The 25,760-nt window shown below is 40.5% G+C and overlaps 1 protein-coding gene across 1 annotated transcript; it reads right to left on the bottom strand.

Annotated features, from left to right (window-relative positions):
• Window positions 1-22,747: 22,747 nt before the first annotated feature.
• On the bottom strand, window positions 22,748-23,973 carry LOC138873391 (uncharacterized). The gene is made up of 3 exons (XM_070151859.1): window positions 23,860-23,973; window positions 23,349-23,760; window positions 22,748-22,761 (listed from the first exon to the last, which is right to left on the bottom strand). Exons 1-3 carry the CDS (start codon window positions 23,971-23,973, stop codon window positions 22,748-22,750), a joined length of 540 nt encoding a protein of 179 aa, XP_070007960.1.
• Window positions 23,974-25,760: the final 1,787 nt, after the last annotated feature.

The following is a 25,760-nucleotide window of genomic DNA, read 5'->3' as shown; positions in this document are numbered from 1 at the left end:
ATAATATATATTTTTCATATTTGTACAAATTTATTTAGTATTTTTAAAGCTAAATTGCATATAATTGCAATATTAGCCCCTTTTAATATTTAATTGCGTTTATATTTATAAGAATTAGGTCCAGTATTTTTAAATTTATAATTATGTATTACAAATCATTTTAGTACTTTCAATTTATTTCCAGAATTTAATTTACTATTTTTTATAAAATAAATGGGAAAATGACTATTTAAAATCTAGCCAGATTTTATTTCAATTGTAGCCTAATTCTACCTCAATTGAACCCCGATCTAATTTCAATTTAAACCGACCCAAACCCAGTTTCATTAAACCACCCACTTACCTATTTTAATCCGGACCGTTGATCATTCAGATGAACGACCAATAATCACCCTTGCCTTAATTAATTCCGAACTACCCCCAAACCCTTTCATTTGTTACCATACGCCGCCTCTGAATCCCTCCTCTCCCAAATTCTCTCTAAAAAACCCTCAGACCCTAGCCACCGCCACCCTAATCCATGACCTTCCGAGGTCATCGGAAACCTATACCATCCTTCCAGGGCTTCTATGTGTTTGGTTCTGCGGTCTCATGACCAGACTCTGAAGGGATTTGGCCCGATCTTTGCTCGATGACCCTTCTCCGGTCATCCCTGATCTTTCTCCGGCCAGCCATGGCCATTCAAGTCAGACCTTTGACTCTCCTGGTTAGATCAGTAACTTTCAAGGCCTCGCAATACCAATAAAGCATCCGTAACTCAAACACATCGCCCTTTCTGAAATGTTATACCCTTATCAAGCCACACCAATCAGTGATCTCATTTATCTAGTCACCTGAAGCTACCCATGATATCTAAGAATTTGTGACATTCCTTTCAAATCTGAACCGTGTCCTTACACATGCAAATCTCAATCCTACACAACATATCGCATAAACCGTACCATCCTAGGATAACCACGACAACTTCATATCCTTTCCAGGCCACAAGAAGCTACGTACTCAATTAGCCAAGAACTTTCCATTGAACCCATCTAGAAGAAAATCACTACACCTCCCACGCTTCTCATGCCAGTAGAAAACGTACACCTCCAAACCGTGGCAAAAAGCCATCAAGAAGTCCCCGAATTTCATTTGCACAACACTAAACCGTCAGGATTGAATCCTTCTAACTCAACCAAGCTACGCAGGCCACTAAAACCTAATAGCATTGTCGCGAAACACATGTATAAACTCATTACCTCATAAGTATCCAAAGAACTAATCATATCCTTACCACACCGATCCGGCCTACTACCAAGCTATCCCATCTATCCGAGTTTTCTTCTGATCTACCGTCATCTTGACACTTCTTCTTGCTAAAACACCACAATTCCTCAACCCAGACTCACCACACGAGACCCAAGCACAAAACCACACCGTCTAAGACTCATAAGCCGCTTAATACTCTCTTAAATATTCCCAAAAGCACCACATTCAAAATACTTTACTCTAAAGAGAATTCCTACGAATCTAAATTCGTTACCTTTACCTTCATAATATTGATACATAGAATCCCATAATTGATATAGAAATGCCACAAATCTTGACATCTTCCAATGAAAACTCAGTTTCTAGCCACACATACAACATGAAAATACCCAATTGTTACATGTAAAATCTTGAACACTTTAGAACCATTCTCGAGAGTCATCCACTCTACTTAAATTACAATTAGCCTGATCAAAAGAACCGAAACAACCTGTGCCTCATTAGCACTTTAGACACTGCAGAATGCAACCTCATCTCAATACAACCAACCAACTTCCTGCTCTATGCACCGAGCATCTTTTACTAACAACAACTCAAGACATTTCGTGATTCTCACACACCTATGAAGCATGACATAACCTTTGTCAAAATTTTCCTTTACTCGAGCCATCCTCGGTCTCAATCTCCATAAGCCATAACTGATTCACCAGTACGCCTCAAACTGGAACCAACATAGCACGTAACCGTGTGCAATCAACTAATCAACAGCAGACTCCCCCACTTGGCTCGACGCCATAGATCAAAACACACTCAATAACTTATAAGGCATATACTCTATTGCTGCCATAATACCATAGTGAGATTAAACTCAACCCTTCATACTCTCGTGAAACACAGACCACCTAGTACTTTAAATCTTATGCAAATCTCACATTCACTCTCGTAACAGTTGAACCCAACTCTCTTAAGCGACCCAAATTTAAATTGCAACACATATATTACACTTGTAAATAAGATCTCCTAACAAACAACATAAGGATCACACAACCTCAGAACACTCCGCAGGAGATAACCCACCTGCTTTGCCTCTAACTAACATTTCTGTATACTTTCCACCATCATAAACATTACGCAGTCACTTAGTCTTCCTGAGTCTGAACTCATACCGCAACATGAAATTTACTTCACTCCCAACTAGGAAACATGAAAAGATTCTTCATACACCCATAACTCAGGGCTATACTTCGAATCAAGATGGAAATCAAGCACCCAATGGTTCTTCTATCCTCCAGCAAACCCTCCTCATCGCTTCCAAATCATATGAATAAATCTCGCAGTCACATCACAATCATCACGTAACTATTCAGTCATTACTCCCCTTAATAGGGACGCAACAGAACATTTAGATCCAGGAGCACGCGCTCATGAAATCATCAGCTCAGAGCTCAAGCTATAGGCAAGAATCCGAACTCAAGTCCTCCAGGCTAGCCGACATCAATACACAGAGATCACACCTCATCCCTTGATCAGGGAATCAAAAGCCACCGATGCATATCTAATACTGAGCGCTCATGTACGCATACGAACGCGTGGAGGGAATTCAAAGAGTTACTTTTCAACTCAAGAATGTGAAGTTTTTCCTAAAGGTTCTGCAGCCTCCCGAGGATAAATACAGACGTCTCTGTACCAATCCGCGAGACTCTACTAAACATGCTCATGACTCGTGAGACCTATGTAACCTAGGCTTTGATACCAACTTGTCACGACCCCAAACCGGACCTGGTCGTGATGGCGCCTCTCGTGAAGACAAGGTCGGCCGACACAATTCCCAAATTCAGTTTTTAACAGTTTAATAAGTTAGTTTAAGTCATTTATAAGGATTAATCCCCAACAAGTATAGATTTAGCGAAATAAAACAAGTGCGGAAATAAATACAGCCCGACATCGGGGTGTCACTAGTCATGGGCATCTAGGTCCGAGTACAACCCGAGTCTAAAAATATACTAAATACAGTAATGAAAAATAAGAGGAAGGAAAGCAGTGTTGCGAACGTCGTGCAGCCACCTTGCTAACTCCGACGACTCCGTCTCCGAGCAATCAACACCCGCTGTCGGGTTTCAAAATACCTGAATCTACACACGAGGTGTAGGGAGTAATGTGAGTACTCCAACCTAGTAAGTAATAAGAGTAAATAAAGACTGAGCAGTAGGAAACGATGAATCCACATTTATGATAAACTCAATAAGCACAACAAGCTTTCAAATCAGAATACGAGTCAATTGTTTCATTTAAAATCCAGCTTTTGGTAAAATCATTTGAAAATGCTTTCCAACAGTTCTAGTAGGGGTTCAACACCATTATAATAAAAGAGATGAAAACCATAATAGGCCCCTCGGGCAAAACATAGTTCGTATACAGCTCCTTGGGCAAAACAGAAATTTATACCCATTTCATAACTTAAAAAACTTCAGTTTGAATGAAAATTGTTTAAAGTATTTGTTCAACATTTTTAATAGAGGCCCGGTCTAAAGATGAGTGAAAGCATTAATTAAATCAACATATTCGATAGAAACTCACTTTAAGGAGGAGTGAAAAACAGTAAGTTCATAAACTAGCTCCTCAGGCAAAGCATCACTCATGTACATGTATATATATATAAAGCCCCTCGGGAAGCCTCTCGGTCACTCGTGACTCAACTCTTACCAATCAGCGCTCACACTCAGCACTCACACTCAATAGGTACCATATAGTAACCACTGCGGCATGCAGCCCGATCCATATATCGCTGCGGCGTACAGCCTGATCCATATATCGCTGCGGCGTGCAGCCTGATCCATATATATAGTCGACTGTGCTCATTGGGGGTGTGCAGACTCCGAAGGGGCTCCTCAGCCCAAGCACTATATCGCTGTGGCGTGCAGCCCGATCCAGTATATCGCTCTGGCGTGCAGCCCGATCCATGTACATATCGCTGCGGCATGCAGCCCGATCCATATATATATATATATATATATATATATATATATATATATATATATATATATATATATATTGCTGCGGCGTGTAGCCCGATCCATAGATGGGAACTCAGCCACAACAATTTTCACATTTTAAGAAGTAAAGTGATAAAATCAGATTTAAACAATAAACAGGTAAAACATGACTGAGGATATGCTTTCAAAACAAATAGAGTGAGGAAAAATAGTAAAAGTTCCCTTAAAGGTCTCAACAGGTCGGCACAAGGCCCCAAACATGGCATACAACCCAAAATATAATATCAATCTCTAAAATATGGAATATCATAAGATTTCAAATCAAATACGCGACTTAACAGTCGTACGGGACGGACCAAGTCTCAATCCCTATCGGTGCATGACTCCACGCTCGTCATCTAGCGTGTGTGTCACCTTAAAGTAGCACAACGATGTGAAATCCGGGGTTTCAAACCCTCAGGACATCATTTACAATCATTACTTACCTCGATATGGTATAAACTCTAACCCGTGATGCCTTTGCCCTCACGAAACGACCTCCGGATGCTCCAAATCTAGCCACAATCAATACATAACTATTAAAATATTCTAAGATCCCACTCGAAAATATCCAATTTGCATAAAAAATCACAAAATTCCTCAAACTCGGCCCCGGGCCCACATCCCGGAATCCAATAAAAATCACATCAATAAAATCCTTGTTCACTCACGAGTTTACCCATATCAAATTTGTCAAAATCTGATCCCAATTGCCCGTTCAAATCCTCAAAAGAAATCTCATACTTTTCTTCCATTTTCCCCCCAATTTTCACTCTAATTTCTCAAATTAAATGATGAAATTCAAGACCAAATCATGGAATTAAACCAAATATGAGTGAAGAATACTTACCCCAATAGCTCCACTGAAAATTTCCTCAAATTCCACTTTCTCCCGAGCTCTCCAATGGTTTTTATAAAATTGGACTTAAACCCTCGATTTAAAAATATAAACTGTCTGCCCAGACATTTCTTCTTCGCGAACGCGGCATATCCCCTCGCGTTCGCGAAGCACACTGCTTCACTGACCGGAATCTCTTCTACGCGAACGCGAGAAAGCTCTCGGGAACGCGATGCACAACACACTCAGCACCTCGAGATCGCGACCCCAACTACGCGAACGCGTAGAACAAATGCACTGAGGACCCAACTATTCTTCTTCCTCTATGCGAACGTGACCTGAACCTCGTGAACGCAATGACCAAAGCCCTCACACCTTCGCGATCGCGGGACCATCTTCGCGAGCGCGAAGGCCAACTACATAGCCTCGCACCTTAACCCTTCGTGAACGCGGAACATGCATCGCTAATGCGAAGGTCAAAAACCTGCAACACCAACAGCAGAAATTCTGCAGTTTATTCACAACATGAAATGGTCCGATTGACCAGTCGTAACTCACCTGAGGCCCTCGGGACCTCAACCAAACATGCCCACATATCCCATAACATCATTCAAACTTGTTCCAACCTTTGGAATTCTCAAAACAACCTTAAAACACCAAATTCGCATCGGATTCAAGCCTAAGAATTCCAAAATCTTCTAAATTACGCTTTTGGTCAAAAACCCAACCCAACCATGTCCGAATGACCTAAATTTTTTCACACATGTCAAAAATGACACAACAGAGCTACTTAAACTTCTGGAATTCCATTCCGACACTTATATCAAAATCTCACCTATCAACCGGAAAACACCAAAATCTCAATTTCGTCAATTCAAGCCTAAACCTTCCACGGACTTCCAAAATGCATTCCGATCACGCTCCTAAGTCCCAAAGCACCTAACGGAGCTAACCAAATCATAGAAATTCCGATCCGAGATCTTATACCAACAAGTCAAATCTTGGTCAAACTTTTCAAATTTCAAGCTTCAAACTGAGAACTATTCTTCCAAATTCATTCCAATTACCCTGAAAACCAAAACCAACGATTCACATAAGTCATAATCTATCGCACGGGGCAAATCATGCCCGAGAACTAACGAGCAAGGTGCAAAAGCTCAAAACGACCGGTCGGGTCATTACAGAAACACAACTCTCAAATGCTCCCCGTGCTCTCCCTGACTACGCGAATATACCAGAATATCATCAATGAAGACTATGACGAATAAGTCAAGATAAGGCCGAAACACACTATTCATCAAATGCATGAACGCTATTGGAGCCTTGGTCAGCCCAAAAGACATCAACAAGAGCTCATAATGACCATATCAGATCCTGAAAGTTGTCTTAAGAATATTTGAGTCCCTGATCTTCAACTGGTGATAACCTGAATGGAGATCAATCTTGGAGAACACTCTCGCTCCCTGATATTAGTCAAATAAATCATCAATGCGAGGCAAATGATACTTGTTCTTAATTGTTACCTTGTTCAATTGCCTATAATCAATGCACATCCTCATAGTGCCATCCTTTTTCTTCACAAATAAGACCGGCGCACCCCAAGGTGACACACTAGGCCGAATGAACCCCTTATCAAGGAGTTCCTGAAGCTGCTCCTTTAATTCCTTCAACTCCGCTGGTGCCATACAATACAACGGAATAGAAATGGGCTGAGTGCCCGACACCAGGTCAATACCAAAATCAATATCCCTATCCAGTGGCATGCCTGACAGGTTTGTAGGAAACACATCAGGAAAATCCCTCACAACTGGAACAGAATCAATACTAGGAGTCTCAGCACCGACATCCCTCAAAAAGGCTAGATACGAAAGACAACCCTTCCCAATCATACGCTGGGCTTTCGAGAATGAGATCACTCTACTGGGAACATAATCAGTCACACCTCGCCACTCGATCCATGGCACACCCGGTATAGCCAATGTGACTGTCTTAGCATGACAGTCCAGAATAGTACGACACGGAGATAGCCAATCCATGCCCAGAATGATATCAAAATCCACCATACACAATAATAAAAGATCCACACGGGTCTCTAGACCCCCAATAGTCACCACACACGACTAGTACACACGGTCTACAACAATGGTATCACCCAACGGGGTAGATACATGAACAGGTGAAGCAAAAAACTCATGGGGCATACCCAAATAACGAGCAAAGTACGATGACACATAAGAAAAGGTGGAACCGGGGTCAAATAATATAGAGGCATCTCTGTGGCAGACTAAAACAGTACCTGTAATAACAACATCTAAAGCAATAACATCAGGTCTGCCTGGAAGTGCATAGAAATGGGCTTGACCGCCACCTGATCGACCTCCCCCTCTAGGGCGACCCCTAGCTGACTGACCTCTACCCCTAACTAGCTGGGCGGGTGGTGGTGACGTAATTGGCGTCGAAGCCGACGATTGACCCCCCTGCTGAGATGAGCTCGCAAGACGACGAGGGCACTGCCTCCATATATGACCCATCTCACCACACTCATAATAAATCAAGATATTCCGTGATTCTCATACACCTACGAAGCATAACATAACCTTTTCCTTTACTCGAGCCATCCTCGGTCTCAAATCTTTGTAAGCCATAACTGATTCTCCCCAACGCCTCAAACTGGAACCAACATAGCACATAACCGTGCAATCGACTAATTAATAGTGGACTCCCCTACTTGGCTCGAAGCCATAGACCAAAACATTCACAATAACTCATAACACATATACTTTATTGCTACCATAATACCATAGTGAGATTAAACTCGATCCTTCATAAGTTCGTGAAACACAGACCATCTAGTACTTTAACTCTTATGCAAATCTCGCATTCACCCTCGTAACAATTAAACCCACTTTCTTAAGCGACCCAAACTTAAATTGCAACACATATATTTCACTTGTAAATGAGATGATCTTCCAATAAATAACACAAGGGATTACGCAAACTTCAGAACAATCCGCAGGAGATAACCCCACCTGTTTTGCCTCAAACTAACATTTCTATGTACCTTCCACCGTCATAAACATTACGCAGTCACTTAAACTTCCCGAGTTTGAACTCAGACCGCAACATGAAATTTACTCCACTCCTAACTAGGAAACATGGAAAGATTCTTCACCCACCCATAACTCGGGGCTATACCTCAAATCAAGATGAAAATCGAGCACCTAATAGTCCTTTTATCCTCCAGCGGACGCTTCTCGTCGCTTCCAAATCACATGAATACATCTCGCAGTCACATCACACTCATTACGTAACTATCCAGTCATTACCTCCCTTAATAGGGACACAACAGAACATATGGATCCAGAAACACGCGCTCACAAAATCAACAGCTCAGGGCTCAAGCTACAGGCTTGCCTTGAGTCCTCCAGACTGGCCCAATATCAATGCACAAAGATCACATCTCACCCCTCGATCAGGGAATCACAAGCCACCGATGCATATTCGATACCGAGCGCTCATGTGCGCATAAGAATTTCAAGAATATGAAGCTTTTCCTAAAGGTTCTGCAGCCTCCCGAGGATAAGTACATACGTCTCTATACCGATCCGTGAGACTCTACTAAACTTGCTTATGACTCGTGAGACCTATATAACCTAGGCTCTGATACCAACTTGTCACGACCCTAAACTCCAAACCCGATCGTGATGGCGCCTCTCGCGAAGACAAGGACAGCTGACATTTCCCATTTCCAATTATTAACAGTTAAACCATAAGAAATAAATCTAAAGCATGATAAGATAATCCAAAGTTAACAGATGATAGCATAATTCGCAGAAAATAACCCAACATAACTCGATATCAAGGTATCACTAGTCATGAGCATCTAACAAAACGGAATACTCCAAATATATATAACTACAGAGTTTAATACAGAAACTAAGAACATAAAGGAATAAGATAGGGAAGTGCTCGGGGCTGCGAACGCCAACAGCTACCTAGAGACTCCTCGGATCCATATGAGCTGGAATGATCAGCACCCGGGAGCGGGACCAGATACGCCTGAATCTGCACACAGGGTGCAAGGAGTAAAGTGAGTACTCCAACTCAGTGAGTCATAATAATAAATAAAGACTGAAAGCAGAAAATCACGTAAGGCACAAAAGCATGCTATAATGAAGCAGTGAAAACCCTTTTAAAACAGTAAATCAGTAAAAGATCAGTAAAAATCCTTTAACTCAAATTTACTTCCTAAAAAGCCTTTTTCAACAATTAAGCAGGTAATTGACAGTTAATTATGAAAAATAAACACATAAAGGTTCGCCCCTCAGGAACAGTATCAACAAATCCGCCCCTCGGGCAACATCTCAGAACAATACCAGCCCCTCGGGCAACATCTCAGAACAATACTAGACCGTCGGGCTCAATCTCATATCACAATAGGCACCCGCACTCACTGGGGGTGTACAGACTCTTGGAGGGGCCCCTTACGGCCCAAATGCAATATCAAGCCAACTCGTGGCATCATCACTAGGTCCTCGGCCTCATATCAATCAAGCCACCTCGTGTCGTACATATCTCAGGCCCTCGGCCTCATAATCAGTATCAAATGTTTCCTCACAACATATGCCATCGGCCTTACGCAGTCAAAAATCCTCACAAGCCACTCGGGCAGTAGTAAAACACGTTTCTCAGCCCAAAATATCATTTAAAAGATCATTTAAGTGTTAAAACAGAGTAACATGGCTAAGTACGAAAATAGTAAAATATAACATGACTGAGTTCAAGTATAAAGTCAAAACAGTGAGGAAATACCAGTAAGAATCCCTGAAGGGTTCAAATAGTTGGCACAAGGCCCAAATATGACATTCAGCCCAAATCATGATGATAGCAATTAGTTTTTAGTTAAATATGCGGTAAAATAGTCATTCGGGACGGACCAAGTCACAATTCCCAATATTGCACGACCCCACACTCGTCATCAAGCGTGTGCCTCACCTCAATATAGCACAACAATGTGCAAGTACGGGGTTTCATACCCTCAAAACATCATTTACAATCATTACTCACCTCGAACCGGTCAAATCTCTAGCTCATGATTCCTTTACCCCTCGAATCGGCCTCCACTCACATCGAATCTATCCAAAATCAGAACGAGGATGTCAAAATATGCTAAGGTAACGAAGCCCAAGCAAAAATAATCAAGATACGACACAAATCCCAAAATTACCAAAATCCGATCCCCGAGCCCACTTCTCGAAATTCAATAATTTTTACATCAATAGATTTCTTATCTCCCCACGAGTTCATACATATTAAAAGTTCTGAAATCCGACCTCAAATGGTCCTTCAAATCCTCAATCAAAGGTCTAAATTTCCAAGCCCTAGTTCTTCAATTTTTTGGCTTAATTTTCATGATTATTTAGGTGGAATTCACATTAGAATCGAGTTTTAAGTCCAAGAATCTTACCTCCAAGTGATTCCCCTTGAATCCCTCTTTAATCCCCTTCAAAAAGCTCCAAAAATGACCAACAATGGAAGAAATAAACCCCATATTCGCGAACAAGACGGCCTTTTAAACCTTCTGCCCAGGCCTAAATTCCTTCTTCGTGAACGTGGTCAAAGCCTCGCGTTTGCGAAGCATAGAATGTCTTTGATCAAAACTCTTCTTCGCGAACATGACCTCACCATCGCGAACGTGATGCCTCAGCTTCACCAACCTACGCGAACGCGACGAGGCCTCTCGTGAATGCGATGCTTACCATTCCGGCCCTTCGCGAATGCGGGACTCCTCTTCGCGAACATGAAGGCCAAACCTGACGCCTCCCTTCCTGACCCTTCGTGAATGCGAGGGTCCACTCGTGAACGCGAAGACCAAAATGCCTGCAACAGCTGAAACCAAAATTTGCAATTTTCTTAACTTAAAAAGGATCCGTTCCACCCCTCGAAACTCACTCGAGACCCCCGGGACCTCAACCAAAGGCACAAACATATCTTAAAACCTTATTCAAACTTGTACCAATCTTCAAAGCACCTCAAACAACATCAAATCAACCAAAACACATCGGATTCAAGCCTAAGTTTCCAAAATCTTATGAATTCCGCTTTTGATCAAAAACCCAACCAAACCACATCCGAATGACCTGAAATTTTGCACACATATCCCAAATGACACAACGGAACTACTGCAACTCTTGGAATTCCATTCCGACCCCTATATCAAAATCTCACCTATCAACCAAAAATCGCCAAAATATCAACTTCACCAATTCAAGCCTAAATCTACTCCGAACCTCCAAAACTCATTCCGATCACACTCCTAAGTCACAAATCACCTACCGAAGCTAACCGAACCATCAGAACTCACATCCGAGCCCTCTAACACATAAGTCAACATTCGGTTGACTTTTCCAAACATAAACTCACTCTAAAGAGACTAAGTGTCTCAAACCTTACCAAATCCTTTCCGAACTCGATCCGACCAACCCGATACCACATAACATGGATAAACAAAGCATAAAGAAGCAGAAATAGGAAAAATGAAGCGGTAACTCATGAGACGACTGGCTGGGTCGTCACATTATTCGAAAGTTAGATTTTTACTCAACAATTGGTTAATAAAAATAAAATAATTAGGCAGTCAATTGTAACACGGAAAACTGAAATAATAAGTAGCATTTCAATATTTTAAGATGAATTATCAAGACCCATTTTCGTAATGGTCATGAAGGCGCCCGACACCATTGCTAGGCAAGCCAACGCGGAAACATAATTAAATTCTTATATTACTTTTATCAGAAACAAGTAAAGCAGATGCTCCAATTTAGATTTAAAACCAGGAGTGATCAATAATGTATATAACCCGATTATACAACCCAGAATAAATGTTTACTAATGTGTGTGCCAAGACCTGGTGTCACAAGTATATGCATCTAGTAGAATATACAAAAGAATGTCTCTATCCTACTGTTTAAGATAGAAAAGACAGCAAAAGTAAGAAAAGACTCCATCCGGCTGCTGAACAGCATAGGAAGGAAACAGCTCACTGTGGAAGTCCCGATCACTAAATCAGGGGCACGCACTAGACTGGTAACCAGATATACCTGCCTAAGATACTGTACAATTAAGCACAGAAGTGTAGTATGAGTACATAAACAATATGTACCCAATAAGTATCCCGTCTAATCTCGAAGAAGTAGAGACGAGAGGTCGACTTGATACTTACTAGGGTCAAAATAATATGATAAAGTGTTATGCTAAGCATGGGGATCACCAGTAATCAACAGTTTATAACGAAAAGCAATAATCATGTTCTTGACCATATTTTAGTTAGCCATTTACATTTCAAAATACTTAACAAAACAAGTCATGTATAAGATTTCGCATAAATATCATGCACACATTTGCCGAGGTCGACGACCCGCTCTAACAAAAAATAAACTGTGCACTACCGAGGGTCGAACAACGCGAACCATTGATACATCTATGTACACCGAGGCGATCAACCCAATCCATAAATATCAAGAAATATCAAGAATACACACAAAGGCGCATTTATATACAAATACATTCTTACAAGAGTTCAACAAGTTCACATGTTCACCTTTATTTCTTTCCAAGTCTCTAACATATCATAAATGGTCACATTAGCAAGTTAATATGGAGATATTCACAATTTAGGCATGATGTGGGTCCAAATCTACCCAAGCAATTAACATCATAGTAGCCACTCACGGACTCTCGTCACCTAGCGCGTATGTAGCCCCCGCATTTAGTAGCAATTTTCTCAATTATTATACCTATGGGGACAATTCCCTCTTACAAGGTTAGAAAGGAGACTCACCTCGCTCCAAGCACACTTCCAAATATCAAGAACAAGTCCAAGCCCTCAATTCGGAGCCGAACAATCCCAAACTAGTTAAATGAAGTTAGAACTAGTCAATATAGGCTCACAATATCGAATTCTAACTATTTAAGCAATTTCCCAACCTTTTACACAAGTTTCCTAAATTCCAACCTGTCACGACCCAAACCGATGGCCGCGACGGGCACCCAGTACCTTACTCAACCGAGTACCAATGTAACATATCTTTCTTATTACATCATCATATACACGTGACATACGGGCCTAATAGGCCAACATAATCATTTATAAACTCAAAACATAGGCCGACAAGGCCGTACAATCTTTCACGTACAAGACATATGTCTACAAGCCTCTAAGAATACATAAATGTCATATAGGTCGGGACAGAGTCCCGCCATACCAAACAATACACATCTAAATCATACTAACCAAATACGCAACTCCGAAGCAAATGGAGCGCACCACCATCTTTCGCTGAGCTGATAGCCTACTTGGAGGGCTCTCGACCTGTCTATCAGGACCTGCGTGCATGAAACGCAGCGTCCCCAGGGAAAAGGGACGTCAGTACGAATAATGTACTGAGTATGTAAGGCACATAAATAAATACATAGGAGACATAGAGGACATATGGAGTACATGACTCAACCCGTAAGTCTGAATAACTTTGTAAATCATAAATTACTTTCAGTGTCATGCATATGCGTATGAATGTCATATCGTGCATAGGTATATGTTTCATAACATCATCAGCCTCTGAGGGCATCCCATCATATCATATCGGCCACTGTGGGCAAAGTCATAATCGTATACCAGCTGATCAGGTGGTGGTGCGTATATAACGCCATAACCATTCCCATATCCCATATACATATATATATATATATATATTCATATATACGCGTATATAACGCCGTTTGAATACATACATACATATGCGTATATAACGCCGTTTGAATACATACCCATATATGCGTATATAACGCCGTTTGAATCATATTTCAGCCACTGTGGGCAACATCATCATCATATACCAGCTGATCAAGTGGTGGTGCGTATATAACGCCATAACCTTTTCCCATATCCCATATACATATATTTACATATATACGCGTATATAACGCCATCTGGTCATGGGTCAGTGCACATGAATGCAATGCATAAAAAGTACGTCAATAAAATTATTCGGAATGTCATAAGACCATTTTGCCTCTTGAGTAATATCATAATGTAACATCCTTTCAACTTCCGTATTTTTCTGAGACCCATGAACAGATGATAAAATATTATGACACCTGAAAATTAAAGAACATAGATATTTCTATTACTCCTATGAGTAGAGTCACGTTTGGAATTTGTGCATTTGCACGTTTCGTTCATAGCGTATGGATCATGCCAAAAGAAAGAAGGGATAGCCTTAACATACCTGTTTCTTAAATTATTTGAAAGAATCTGCTTCTACAAAATATGAATGAAATTACACTTGGATTGAAACGAAACTTTTCTGCTTCTACATTTTTTTTTGCTTGAATTTCTTTAGAAATTGAAAGATTTGCTTGCCTCTTCCCCCTCACATTTCTGTTATTCCTTAACATAATATTCAATCAAACTTGGATTGAAGTTGGAATTTGGATGAAATACTTGCTGACCAACGTTCTTGGTCTCAAAACCAAGAATGAATTTTGTTGTCTTGAATTCCTTTTTTCAAGAAATGATGCCCAAGACTTGTAGTCTTTAATTGCCACATACTACAATGATTTAAAGAGTCATCAAGGATGTTGATTGGTGCTGCCACGTTACCCTTTCATCCTAATACATGTTTCTCAATTAATTTAATTAGGTAATATCCCGCTACCCGGTAATTAATCAATTACCCGCATAATTTAAAAATTACCCCAAATTACTTGAAATATTACTCACTTTCCACATACCTTATACACCTTATTATCATGGCCATGTAGTACTTTGTATGTAACTAGTCCATAAATACCGGGTATTTTAGCTCGGGCCGTATTTTATCCCAAAATGCCAAACTTTGACAAAATTCGTTTTCTTAGACTTGTTCCACCTTTCACCTTTATGAATTTTCTAATCACTTGTGAAATAGAATAATCCTTATAATCCCCAAATAATCTTTTCCTTGGACTGATGTCAATTACCTTACGACAAATTTAACGTATCTTACTGCAGGATGAAACATCGTCATAACTTAATACTGCAAAGCATAACGTCACCGTAATGTAATACTGTTGGGTACAACATTGTCGTAATTTAATACTGCGAAATGTGACATCTCACTTTCGGGCTCTCATTAATTTATTTATGGCGTATTTTCATGTTCAAAAATATGGGGTGTAACATCATTCCCCCCTTTGGAACATTCGTCCTCGAATGTTGACTAATGTGCTTATCATTCTCATATCCCATAGTTCCTGCAAATACTTTAGTAGTCCCTTTGCCATCTAGGCAACTGTTCTGTGAATAAGTTCAAAGGCCAGGGCATTCCCCCCTTTAAGCCTCTTTCCCACGCCATGACTTGAGTTCGAATTCCTTCCAATCTCGTAACTGCTGCTACCTTCCATTATGTAGTTTCTATGACACTGACCTTGTAAGTGTGCCTATGCGACTCTCTTCTCCTTTTTTCCTCCAGCTTTTAGCCAATCCTGAAGTTCTTCGCTTGGTATTTTTTCGAACTTATGAATATTGCTCTATCTTATTTTATCGACCTGGTTATCCATTCGTATGACTTTACTGCATCTACATAGGTCATATTATACCATAACACTTACCTCGATTTCTCGTTACTGAGGTCTGCTACAAAATCTCAGGTTACTTTCATTGCTCATCTCGTACGTATAAATATATGTCCTCTAATGTCTCCACATTACTATTTATCTTTAAGAATGACGACCTAATCTCTTCTCATACTTTGTAACTTTTATCCATCCTTTGTTGATTCACTTCAATTTTGATCCATAATCCACCCCTGATAACTTAACCTTTTATGTAATATTGCAGCTAGGATTCACGTTTTATCGGGGAACATCTGAAATGATTAGATTGACCCATTTAGGGCGATAACCTACTTTCAGAACCGTATCTCACGATATCCCAATGTGATTCACCTTGCGTGGGTATTTTAATCATGCCCAATTCATGAGATCCGTTTCTTTTATCCGTCAGATCATTACTTAATTGAAGGCCCAAACGTCATTTTTTTGTCTATAATAGTTACCCATCATTCTATTAACAGGGTAGCATTCTATTTTTTCTGAATGCTATAAATCTTAGATTCCTTTGAGTTCATTCAGGCTATACTGAACTTTCAATAACTTAGTGAAACCATTATCTCTCTTGTTTTCATGGACTTAATCCTGATGACTTATCCATTCTCGTCGCCTTTTCACTTATCTTTCCTTATTCTTACTCATGTTTTCTTAAAACTTTGTCGCTCTACCATATTTTAGCTTGCGACCTATACATATCCATTTATAAACTTTCCTTTAACTTTCTTGCACCATAGATTTTCTTATGTTCTTCTGGAACGTCAAGCGAGACATCACATCGTCTCTAAATTTTTTCTATTTTGTTAACTAGATCTCCCAGTACTTAAAAATCAAAGGCTGGAAGACATGCCGCCGACGATGCCGCTATCATTCCTGGTTATTGGATCCACATGCTTATAACCTTCTATCCGAAGTATGGACTATTCATGATCTTATGCCTTTGAGTATCTCGTATGTTGTTCACCTTTACCTTACTTACCTTAAAATCTCGCATCGTATCTTCTATTTCTTTCGTGACCTCCCTTCTAGCTAGGTGTAATTCACGTCCATAACTTGAAGCTCTATTATAATACTCGCACCTCTGGTACATACACAATCTGGTGGGAGCTTCGTACTGACTTCTTATGAGGATGGTACATCTTCTAACTGGCTTCCTTGTAGAACCATTATAGATTATGGTTGTTGTGTTATTTCTCTTGAACATCTGATATTAAGAGTGATTTTGTCATGTTCTCAAGCACAACTTCTATAATTTTTCTAGGTCCAATAATCAGACTCCTGATTTACTTGGGTGATGTAATTTCTTTAGTTTCCTCTTCCTTCTGATCAGCCTTTACATAGGCTTACGCTATCTTCCGATCTGTGGCTCATGGTATCAGTTATTACCTTAGCCTTTCATGGGTGTTATGGGATATCCATGATACAATCTTCTAACAATTCAGTCCTTTGTCTATGCCTTGGGCTCAATTCTTTCTTTTAACTTATACTAGAGTCTTTTATGGCTGTATGATTGTCAACAAATATGTTGCCTGGATAATGCTCCAAAATCTTGAGTGTATACATAACGTACTAACTCTGGATCATTGATCGAATAATTCTTTCATTCCATCTTAGCTTTCTTTCAACGTAAGCTATTACTTTCCTAGTCTTCATGTCCCTTTGTTGCATCCGTACTTAGCTTATCTTAGTACCCACACTTGCTAGAGTTTTCATACAACTCATATAATCTCGAATATTACTTTTAATTTTTACTTCCCGTTCATTATCCATGGTAGGTGCCACTTCCTTTTGGAATACTTACAATATTGTTGCGAGATTGTTGTTACACGACCATTTTCTCTTTAGGTCGTTGTGCTTAGGTTGAAGACTTCCTTTTTTTTATCTCCTCGTCTAGTCTTTCATTGTAGTACTTAGGGAGAAACTTTGACCTTCGTAAAGCTGTGAGCTTATTATGGACCTTTTGATGTCCTTCCTTGCCTATAATTATCCGTAGTTGCTTACCTCAGTGCCCTTGTGCTTGTACGGTTGCTTATAAACTGATATTTTTACTATCTTCCCAGTGACACTTTCCTTTATTCCCGTAATACTCATATGGTACCTTTAACTACCTCGACTCTTATTTGAATATATCTCAAGTATTGTAATGACTTGCGAGGCGGAATTCTCCATGTTGGGGTTTACTACATTCATCTTGCATGATCTGTTGATTTGTCCGTAACTTCTTGTCTAGTCATGACTAGGCTATTTCTGAATCAACTACTAATTACTTGTCGGCCCATTCTCATATCCATAATCTGTGTAATCTTTCTTGGGTTATTTCATTGTCTTAACTTATCACGTGCTGGTTCCTTATCTATAGATAGCATCCCGGGCAGGGATCCTTACTTATTCTTCTCTTTTTTTTAACGTCGTGCTTACATAACGTTCTGGAATCATAGCATATTTGTAATATTTGGACAAGTGTAATCACATCCCTTCCTCAGTTTTTTTATCGTATTCTTACTTTGTCATTTCATATTCCCCCTTTTAGGGGACTACTAAGACTTGGAGCTATGGCGACCTGCATATGGATGTTTTTCCTCTTTATCTTTGACGTCCTTTCACATCATCAATGACCCTCACTCGCCTTGGTGACACTTAGTATAACTGGCATATACAGTTCCTTAAGCATAAATTCGCTCACACTGCTTAGTTTACGGAGCGCTTCCTGAGTGACCATTCTCTGAACTCATCGTGAATCTTCTTCTATTGTCTATTTCATCATCGCTGGAACACAATCTGAAATTCTCATGATGCTGAGTATTCTCCAATCATTCAGTCCCTAATTCATATTTAGTTTATCTTGTTTACCAGCCCATTCTGATTTCTATTACTCTGGTGACTAACTCTCTCTTCTAGTAGTCGTGTTGGAGTCACGAACCTATTTCTCGAAATGAGGATATAACCCTATGGCCTATACTCTTTTGTTGTCTTAAGGCCCATCACATTTCGTCTTTTTCTTCCTTTGACTATAGGTTTTGTAATACTCTACTGTTTTCGTCCGTGTATCACACCTTATTCATAATGCTTCCTTATCTCCCTTCTCATTACTCTGCTAATATTTCTGTATATCCCTTTTCTTGTGAAAACTTCAATACGACATTCTTTCGCTTTTAGCTTTACTTTGCTCCATCCAGTGGCTCTTCAAGTTGCTTAACGTTTTCGCTTTACTAGGGACGCGAGCCATACTAAGGTAATATTTATCCCTTCAAGGCTTATAGTGCATGTCTTAGTAGTACTCATATCTGGCTGCACTATTTTAGAGGGCACCATCTAGGTGTCTCATAAAGAGATCTATTAGCACATTTGCACTATCCTTTGGAAATGTCAACTAACTGTACCAATCCATTCACTATTTTGGGTTACTATATCCCCAGTCGGATCCTGATAACTCATCCTTTTCTTAAACTATGTCTGTTAGCCCCCATTGGGTATCACTGAGATGGGTACGACCAATTATACATACATATGTTACCATTGAATATAACTCAAAAAGCTTATATTCCTCTGCCTGAATTATAAACACCGTTAACCTTCATTAACTGGGTGCCTCGTACTTTTCTTCATCTTACTTCTTTTACTTGTTGACACTTGTATTTACCTTCTAAATCTCTCATTGTCTTTCACCATTAAGGTGGATATGTATTCTTGCCTCAAGATCCCTACCAAGAGGCTTACACCTTTCAATACATCTATGATTTGCTAAAGATTTTATATTTACTAATCATAAGCATCATACAAAGTTGAGTTCCACTAATCCAACACTTCCACAGCTATAGCTCTTATCGATCATCTTTCTGAACGTAGACATTGTCTTATTACGAATAAAAATAGAAGCTCGGGACTTGAATTCTTATAAGTGAGCTCTACCACACGATCTAGAGTAAGAAGAAAGAGTGACAATCTTAAATGCCCTGTAGCCTCCTGCTTATAAGTGTGGTGCACGACACACCTATAAACAAGACTCTACTAGACACGGCTTGTAGACTTCCTAGGACAGAACTGCTCTGATACCACTTTTGTCACGACCCAAACCGATGGCCGCGACGGGCACCCAGTACCTTACTCAACCGAGTACCAATGTAACATATCTTTCTTATTACATCATCATATACACGTGACATACGGGCCTAATAGGCCAACATAATCATTTATAAACTCAAAACATAGGCCGACAAGGCCGTACAATCTTTCACGTACAAGACATATGTCTACAAGCCTCTAAGAATACATAAATGTCATATAGGTCGGGACAGAGTCCCGCCATACCAAACAATACACATCTAAATCATACTAACCAAATACGCAACTCCGAAGCAAATGGAGCGCACCACCATCTTTCGCTGAGCTGATAGCCTACTTGGAGGGCTCTCGACCTGTCTATCAGGACCTGCGTGCATGAAACGCAGCATCCCCAGGGAAAAGGGACGTCAGTACGAATAATGTACTGAGTATGTAAGGCACATAAATAAATACATAGGAGACATAGAGGACATATGGAGTACATGACTCAACCCGTAAGTCTGAATAACTTTGTAAATCATAAATTACTTTCAGTGTCATGCATATGCGTATGAATGTCATATCGTGCATAGGTATATGTTTCATAACATCATCAGCCTCTGAGGGCATCCCATCATATCATATCGGCCACTGTGGGCAAAGTCATAATCGTATACCAGCTGATCAGGTGGTGGTGCGTATATAACGCCATAACCATTCCCATATCCCATATACATATATATATATATATATATATATATATATATATATACATACATATATACGCGTATATAACGCCGTTTGAATACATACATACATATGCGTATATAACGCCATTTGAATACATACCCATATATGCGTATATAACGCCATTTGAATCATATTTCAGCCACTGTGGGCAACATCATCATCATATACCAGCTGATCAGGTGGTGGTGCGTATATAACACCATAACCTTTTCCCATATCCCATATACATATATTTACATATATACGCGTATATAACACCATCTGGTCATGGGTCAGTGCACATGAATGCAATGCATAAAAAGTACGTCAATAAAATTATTCGGAATGTCATAAGACCATTTTGCCTCTTGAGTAATATCATAATGTAACATCCTTTCAACTTCCGTATTTTTCTGAGACCCATGAACAGATGATAAAATATTATGACACCTGAAAATTAAAGAACATAGATATTTCTATTACTCCTATGAGTAGAGTCACTTTTGGAATTTGTGCATTTGCACGTTTCGTTCATAGCGTATGGATCATGCCAAAAGAAAGAAGGGATAGCCTTAACATACCTGTTTCTTAAATTATTTGAAAGAATCTGCTTCTACAAAATATGAATGAAATTACACTTGGATTGAAACGAAACTTTTCTGCTTCTACATTTTTTTTTGCTTGAATTTCTTTAGAAATTGAAAGATTTGCTTGCCTCTTCCCCCTCACATTTCTGTTATTCCTTAACATAATATTCAATCAAACTTGGATTGAAGTTGGAATTTGGATGAAATACTTGCTGACCAACGTTCTTGGTCTCAAAACCAAGAATGAATTTTGTTGTCTTGAATTCCTTTTTTCAAGAAATGATGCCCAAGACTTGTAGTCTTTAATTGCCACATACTACAATGATTTAAAGAGTCATCAAGGATGTTGATTGGTGCTGCCACGTTACCCTTTCATCCTAATACATGTTTCTCAATTAATTTAATTAGGTAATATCCCGCTACCCGGTAATTAATCAATTACCCGCATAATTTAAAAATTACCCCAAATTACTTGAAATATTACTCACTTTCCACATACCTTATACACCTTACTATCATGTCCATGTAGTACTTTGTATGTAACTAGTCCATAAATACCGGGTATTTTAGCTCAGGCCGTATTTTATCCCAAAATGCCAAACTTTGACAAAATTCGTTTTCTTAGAATTGTTCCCCCTTTCACCTTTATGAATTTACTAATCACTTGTGAAATAGCATAATCCTTATAATCCTCAAATAATCTTTTCCTTGGACTGATGTCAATTACCTTACGACAAATTCAACGTATATTACTGCAGGATGCAACATCGTCATAACTTAATACTGCAAAGCATAACGTCACCGTAATGTAATACTGCTGGTACAACATTGTCGTAATTTAATACTGCGAAATGTGACATCTCACTTTCGGGCTCTCATTTATTTATTTATGGCGTATTTTCATGTTCGAAAATATGGGGTGTAACACGACCCCAGGCCCACGTGCCCGGATTCCGAGATTTTTTGAAGGAAGTTGTTCTCTATAACCTAAGAATCAATAATATATGATTCCTAATTCATTTCATAACAAATTTCGTGGTTAAATCTAAGTTTTATTAAAACCCTAGGTCTTACTCTAACCCCTTGATTTTTACCTAATTTCTAGTGTTTAATCTATCTAATATGCAAGTATTAAACTAAAAATGGACGGAATAAACTTAGCTCACAATGCTAAGTGGAAGTCTCCTCTCCAAAGCTTCCAAAATTTCCAATGGAAGAGTGTATAACTGATAAAAATGGTATTGAACTCGTATTAAATGAACCTCACTGCCCAGCGATTTCCGCATCTGCGTTCAGGGGACCGCATCTGCGAGAATTAGACTGCATCTGCGAAAAGGGGAGGGAAAGCTGGGACCGCATCTGCGGTCTCAGGGCTGCATCTGCGATTTCCTGGCCTGGCCACTTGGGCCGCTTCTGCGATGGAAGAACCGCACCTGCGGTCCCGCATCTGCGGTTGTGGTTATGACAGAAGCAGCAATCCTTCAGCCATTTTCCAAATTTTCCACTTCACTCGAGCCTCGTCCATTTGACGCTCGGGGCTCCCGAGCCCCGCCCGAACATATCGACAAGTCTGAAATCACGAGGCGTACCTACTCGAACCTTTGGAACACCAAAACAACCCAAATCTAGAAATCATCCCCTAAAACCAAATGAATCAAACTTATGAACTTCATGTTCTAAATTTCCCTCTAACGGGCCAAAACTCCCTTAAACTACTCGGATTGACACCAAATTTTACAGACAAGTCTTAAATGATATTTCGGACCTGTACCAAGTTTCAGAACCAAAATACGAACCCGATACATAGAAAATCAATGATTACTTAGTTTCTTTAAATCCTTAAAACTTCAAATTACAATTTCTAATAAAAATTCATTACTCGGGCTAAGGACCTCGGAATTCAATCCCGGGCATACGCCCAGGTTCCATATTTCCCGCGGACCCTCCGGGACCGTCAAATTATGGATCTAGGTCCGTTTGCTCAAAATATTGACCAAAGTCAAACTTAGTCTTTTAAGAGAATCTTAAAGAATGAAATGGACATATTTCACTCAAAACTCTTCAATTCCCGAACCGACCTTCCCCGCAAGTCGTAAATTAGCTAAAGCAAGCACGTGAAGTTTTTTTTAAGGGAATGGGGTCCTAGAAGGCAAAACGACCAGTCGGGTCGTTACGTTCTCCACCTCTTAAACAAACATTCGTCCTCGAACGGACATAGAAAAGTACCTGAACTACTGAATAAATAGGGATATCTGCTCTGCATGTCCTCCTCGGACTCCCAGGTCGCCTCCTCAACTGGTTGGCCCCTCCACTGGACCCTCACCGCAGAAATCCTCTTGGACCTCAACTGGTGATCCTGTCTATCAATAATGGAAACTAGCTCCTCCTCGTAACCCAAACTCTCATCCAGCTGGATAGTACTGTAGTCCAACACATGGGATAGGTCAGCGTGATACTTCCGAAGCATTGATACATGAAAAACTGGATGAACTCCCGATAAGCTGGGGGGTAAAGCAAGCTTATAGGCAACTTCCCCAACTTGCCGCAACACCTCAGAGGGACCAATAAACCTTGGGCTCAACTTGCGCTTCTTCCTGAGCCTCACAATGCCCTTCATTGGCGAGACTTTCAAGAGAACCTTCTCACCAACCATAAATGATACATCACGTGCCTTCTGATCCACGTAACTCTTCTGCCTGGACTGAGCTGTGTGAAGCCTCTCCTGAATCAACTTTACCTTATCCAAGTCATCCTGTACCAAATCTGTACCGAGTAACTTAGTCTCACTCGGCTCAAACCACCCAATAGGAGAACGATAACGTCGATCGTATAAAGCCTCGTACGGAGCCATCTCTATGCTGGACTGATAGTTGTTGTTGTACGCAAACTCCACTAAAAGCAAGAACTGATCCCACTGCCCCCAAAGTCAATCACACATGCTCTAAGCATATCCTCTAAAATCTGAACCGTCCACTCCGACTGCCCGTCGGTCTGAGGATGGAATGCTGTACTAAGCTCTACACGGGTCCCCAACACACTCTGTACGACTCTCCATAAATGGGAAGTGAATTGAGGGCCTCTGTCTGATATGATGGAAACAGGCACACCATGCAACCAAACTATCTTCCGAATATAAACCTGAGCATACCTCTCCGTTGTATAGGTAGTCGCCACTGGAATAAAGTGAGCCGACTTGGTCAACCTATCCACAATGACCCATAATGAATCAAACTTCCGCAAAATCTGCGACAACCCAACTACGAAATCCCTGGTGATGCACTCCCACTTCCACTCCAGAATAGGCATCTGCTGAAGTAGGCCACCTGGCCTCTGGTGCTCATACTTGACCTGCTGGAAATTCAAACATTTAGCCACATACTCCACTATGTCCTTTTTCATTCTCCGCCACCAAAAATGCTGCCTCAGGTCATAATACATCTTCGTGGCACCCGGATGAATGGAATATCACGAACTGTGGGCCTCCTCTAGAATCCTCTCCCTCAGACCATCAACATTAGTAACACATAGACGGCCCTGAAGCTGCAAAACACCATCCTTACCTATAGAAACCTCCTTGGCACCTTTCTGAAGTACCGTCTCTTTGAGAACCGCCAAATGTGGATCATCGAACTGTCGGGCCTTGATCTGCCCCAATAAAGAAGACTAAGCCACCACGCTCGCAAGAATTCGGTTGGGCTCTGAAATGTCCAACCTTACAAGTCTGTTAGCCAAGGACTGAATGTCCAAAGCTAGTGGCCTCTCCCCTATTGGAATGAATGCCAAACTACCCATACTCTCTGCCTTCCTACTTAAGGCATCCACAACCACATTTGCCTTGCCTGGATGATTAAGAATGGTAATGTCATAATCCTTCAGTAACTCAAGCCACCTGCACTGCCTCAAATTAAGATCCCTTTGCTTGAACAAATGCTGCAAGCTGCGATGATCGGTATAAACCTCACATGACATCCCATACAGATAATGCCTCCATATCTTAAGGGCGTGAACAATCGCGACCAACTCTAGATCGTGCACAGGATAATTCTTCTAGTGAACCTTTAGCTGATGCGAAGCATATGCAATAACTCGCCCCTCCTACATCAATACACATCCCAAGCCAACACGTGAAGCGTCGTAATATACTGTATACATCCCCGAGCTGGAAGGCAATACAAGAACTAGTGCCGTAGTCAAAGCTGTCTTGAGCTTCTAGAAGCTCTCCTCACAATCATCGGACCAACGGAATGGAGTACTCTTCTGGGTCAATCTTGTCAAAGTGATGCAATAGATAAAAAGCCCTGCACGAATCGCCGGTAATAACCTGCTAGCCCTAGGAAGCTCCTGATCTCGATCACTGAAGTAGGACATGGCCAACTCTGAATTGCCTCAATCTTCTTGGGATCCACCTTAATACCCTCTCCTGACACAACATGCCCCAAGAATGCCACTGACTCTAGCCAAAACTCACACTTGGAGAACTTAGCATACAGCTTCTGCTCTCGCAAGGTCTAAAGCACTACTCTCAAATGCTACTCGTGCTCCCCCAGGCTACGTGAGTATATCAAGATGTAATCAATGAAGACGATGACAAATGAATCAATATAAGGCCTGAATACCATGTTCATCAAATCCATAAAT

The sequence above is a fragment of the Nicotiana sylvestris genome, chromosome 7 (genome assembly GCF_000393655.2).
Source record: "Nicotiana sylvestris chromosome 7, ASM39365v2, whole genome shotgun sequence".
NCBI classification, from domain to species: Eukaryota; Viridiplantae; Streptophyta; class Magnoliopsida; order Solanales; family Solanaceae; genus Nicotiana; species Nicotiana sylvestris.
Note: the sequence above shows the minus strand (reverse complement) of the source record. Positions and strands in the feature narration are given on the sequence as shown.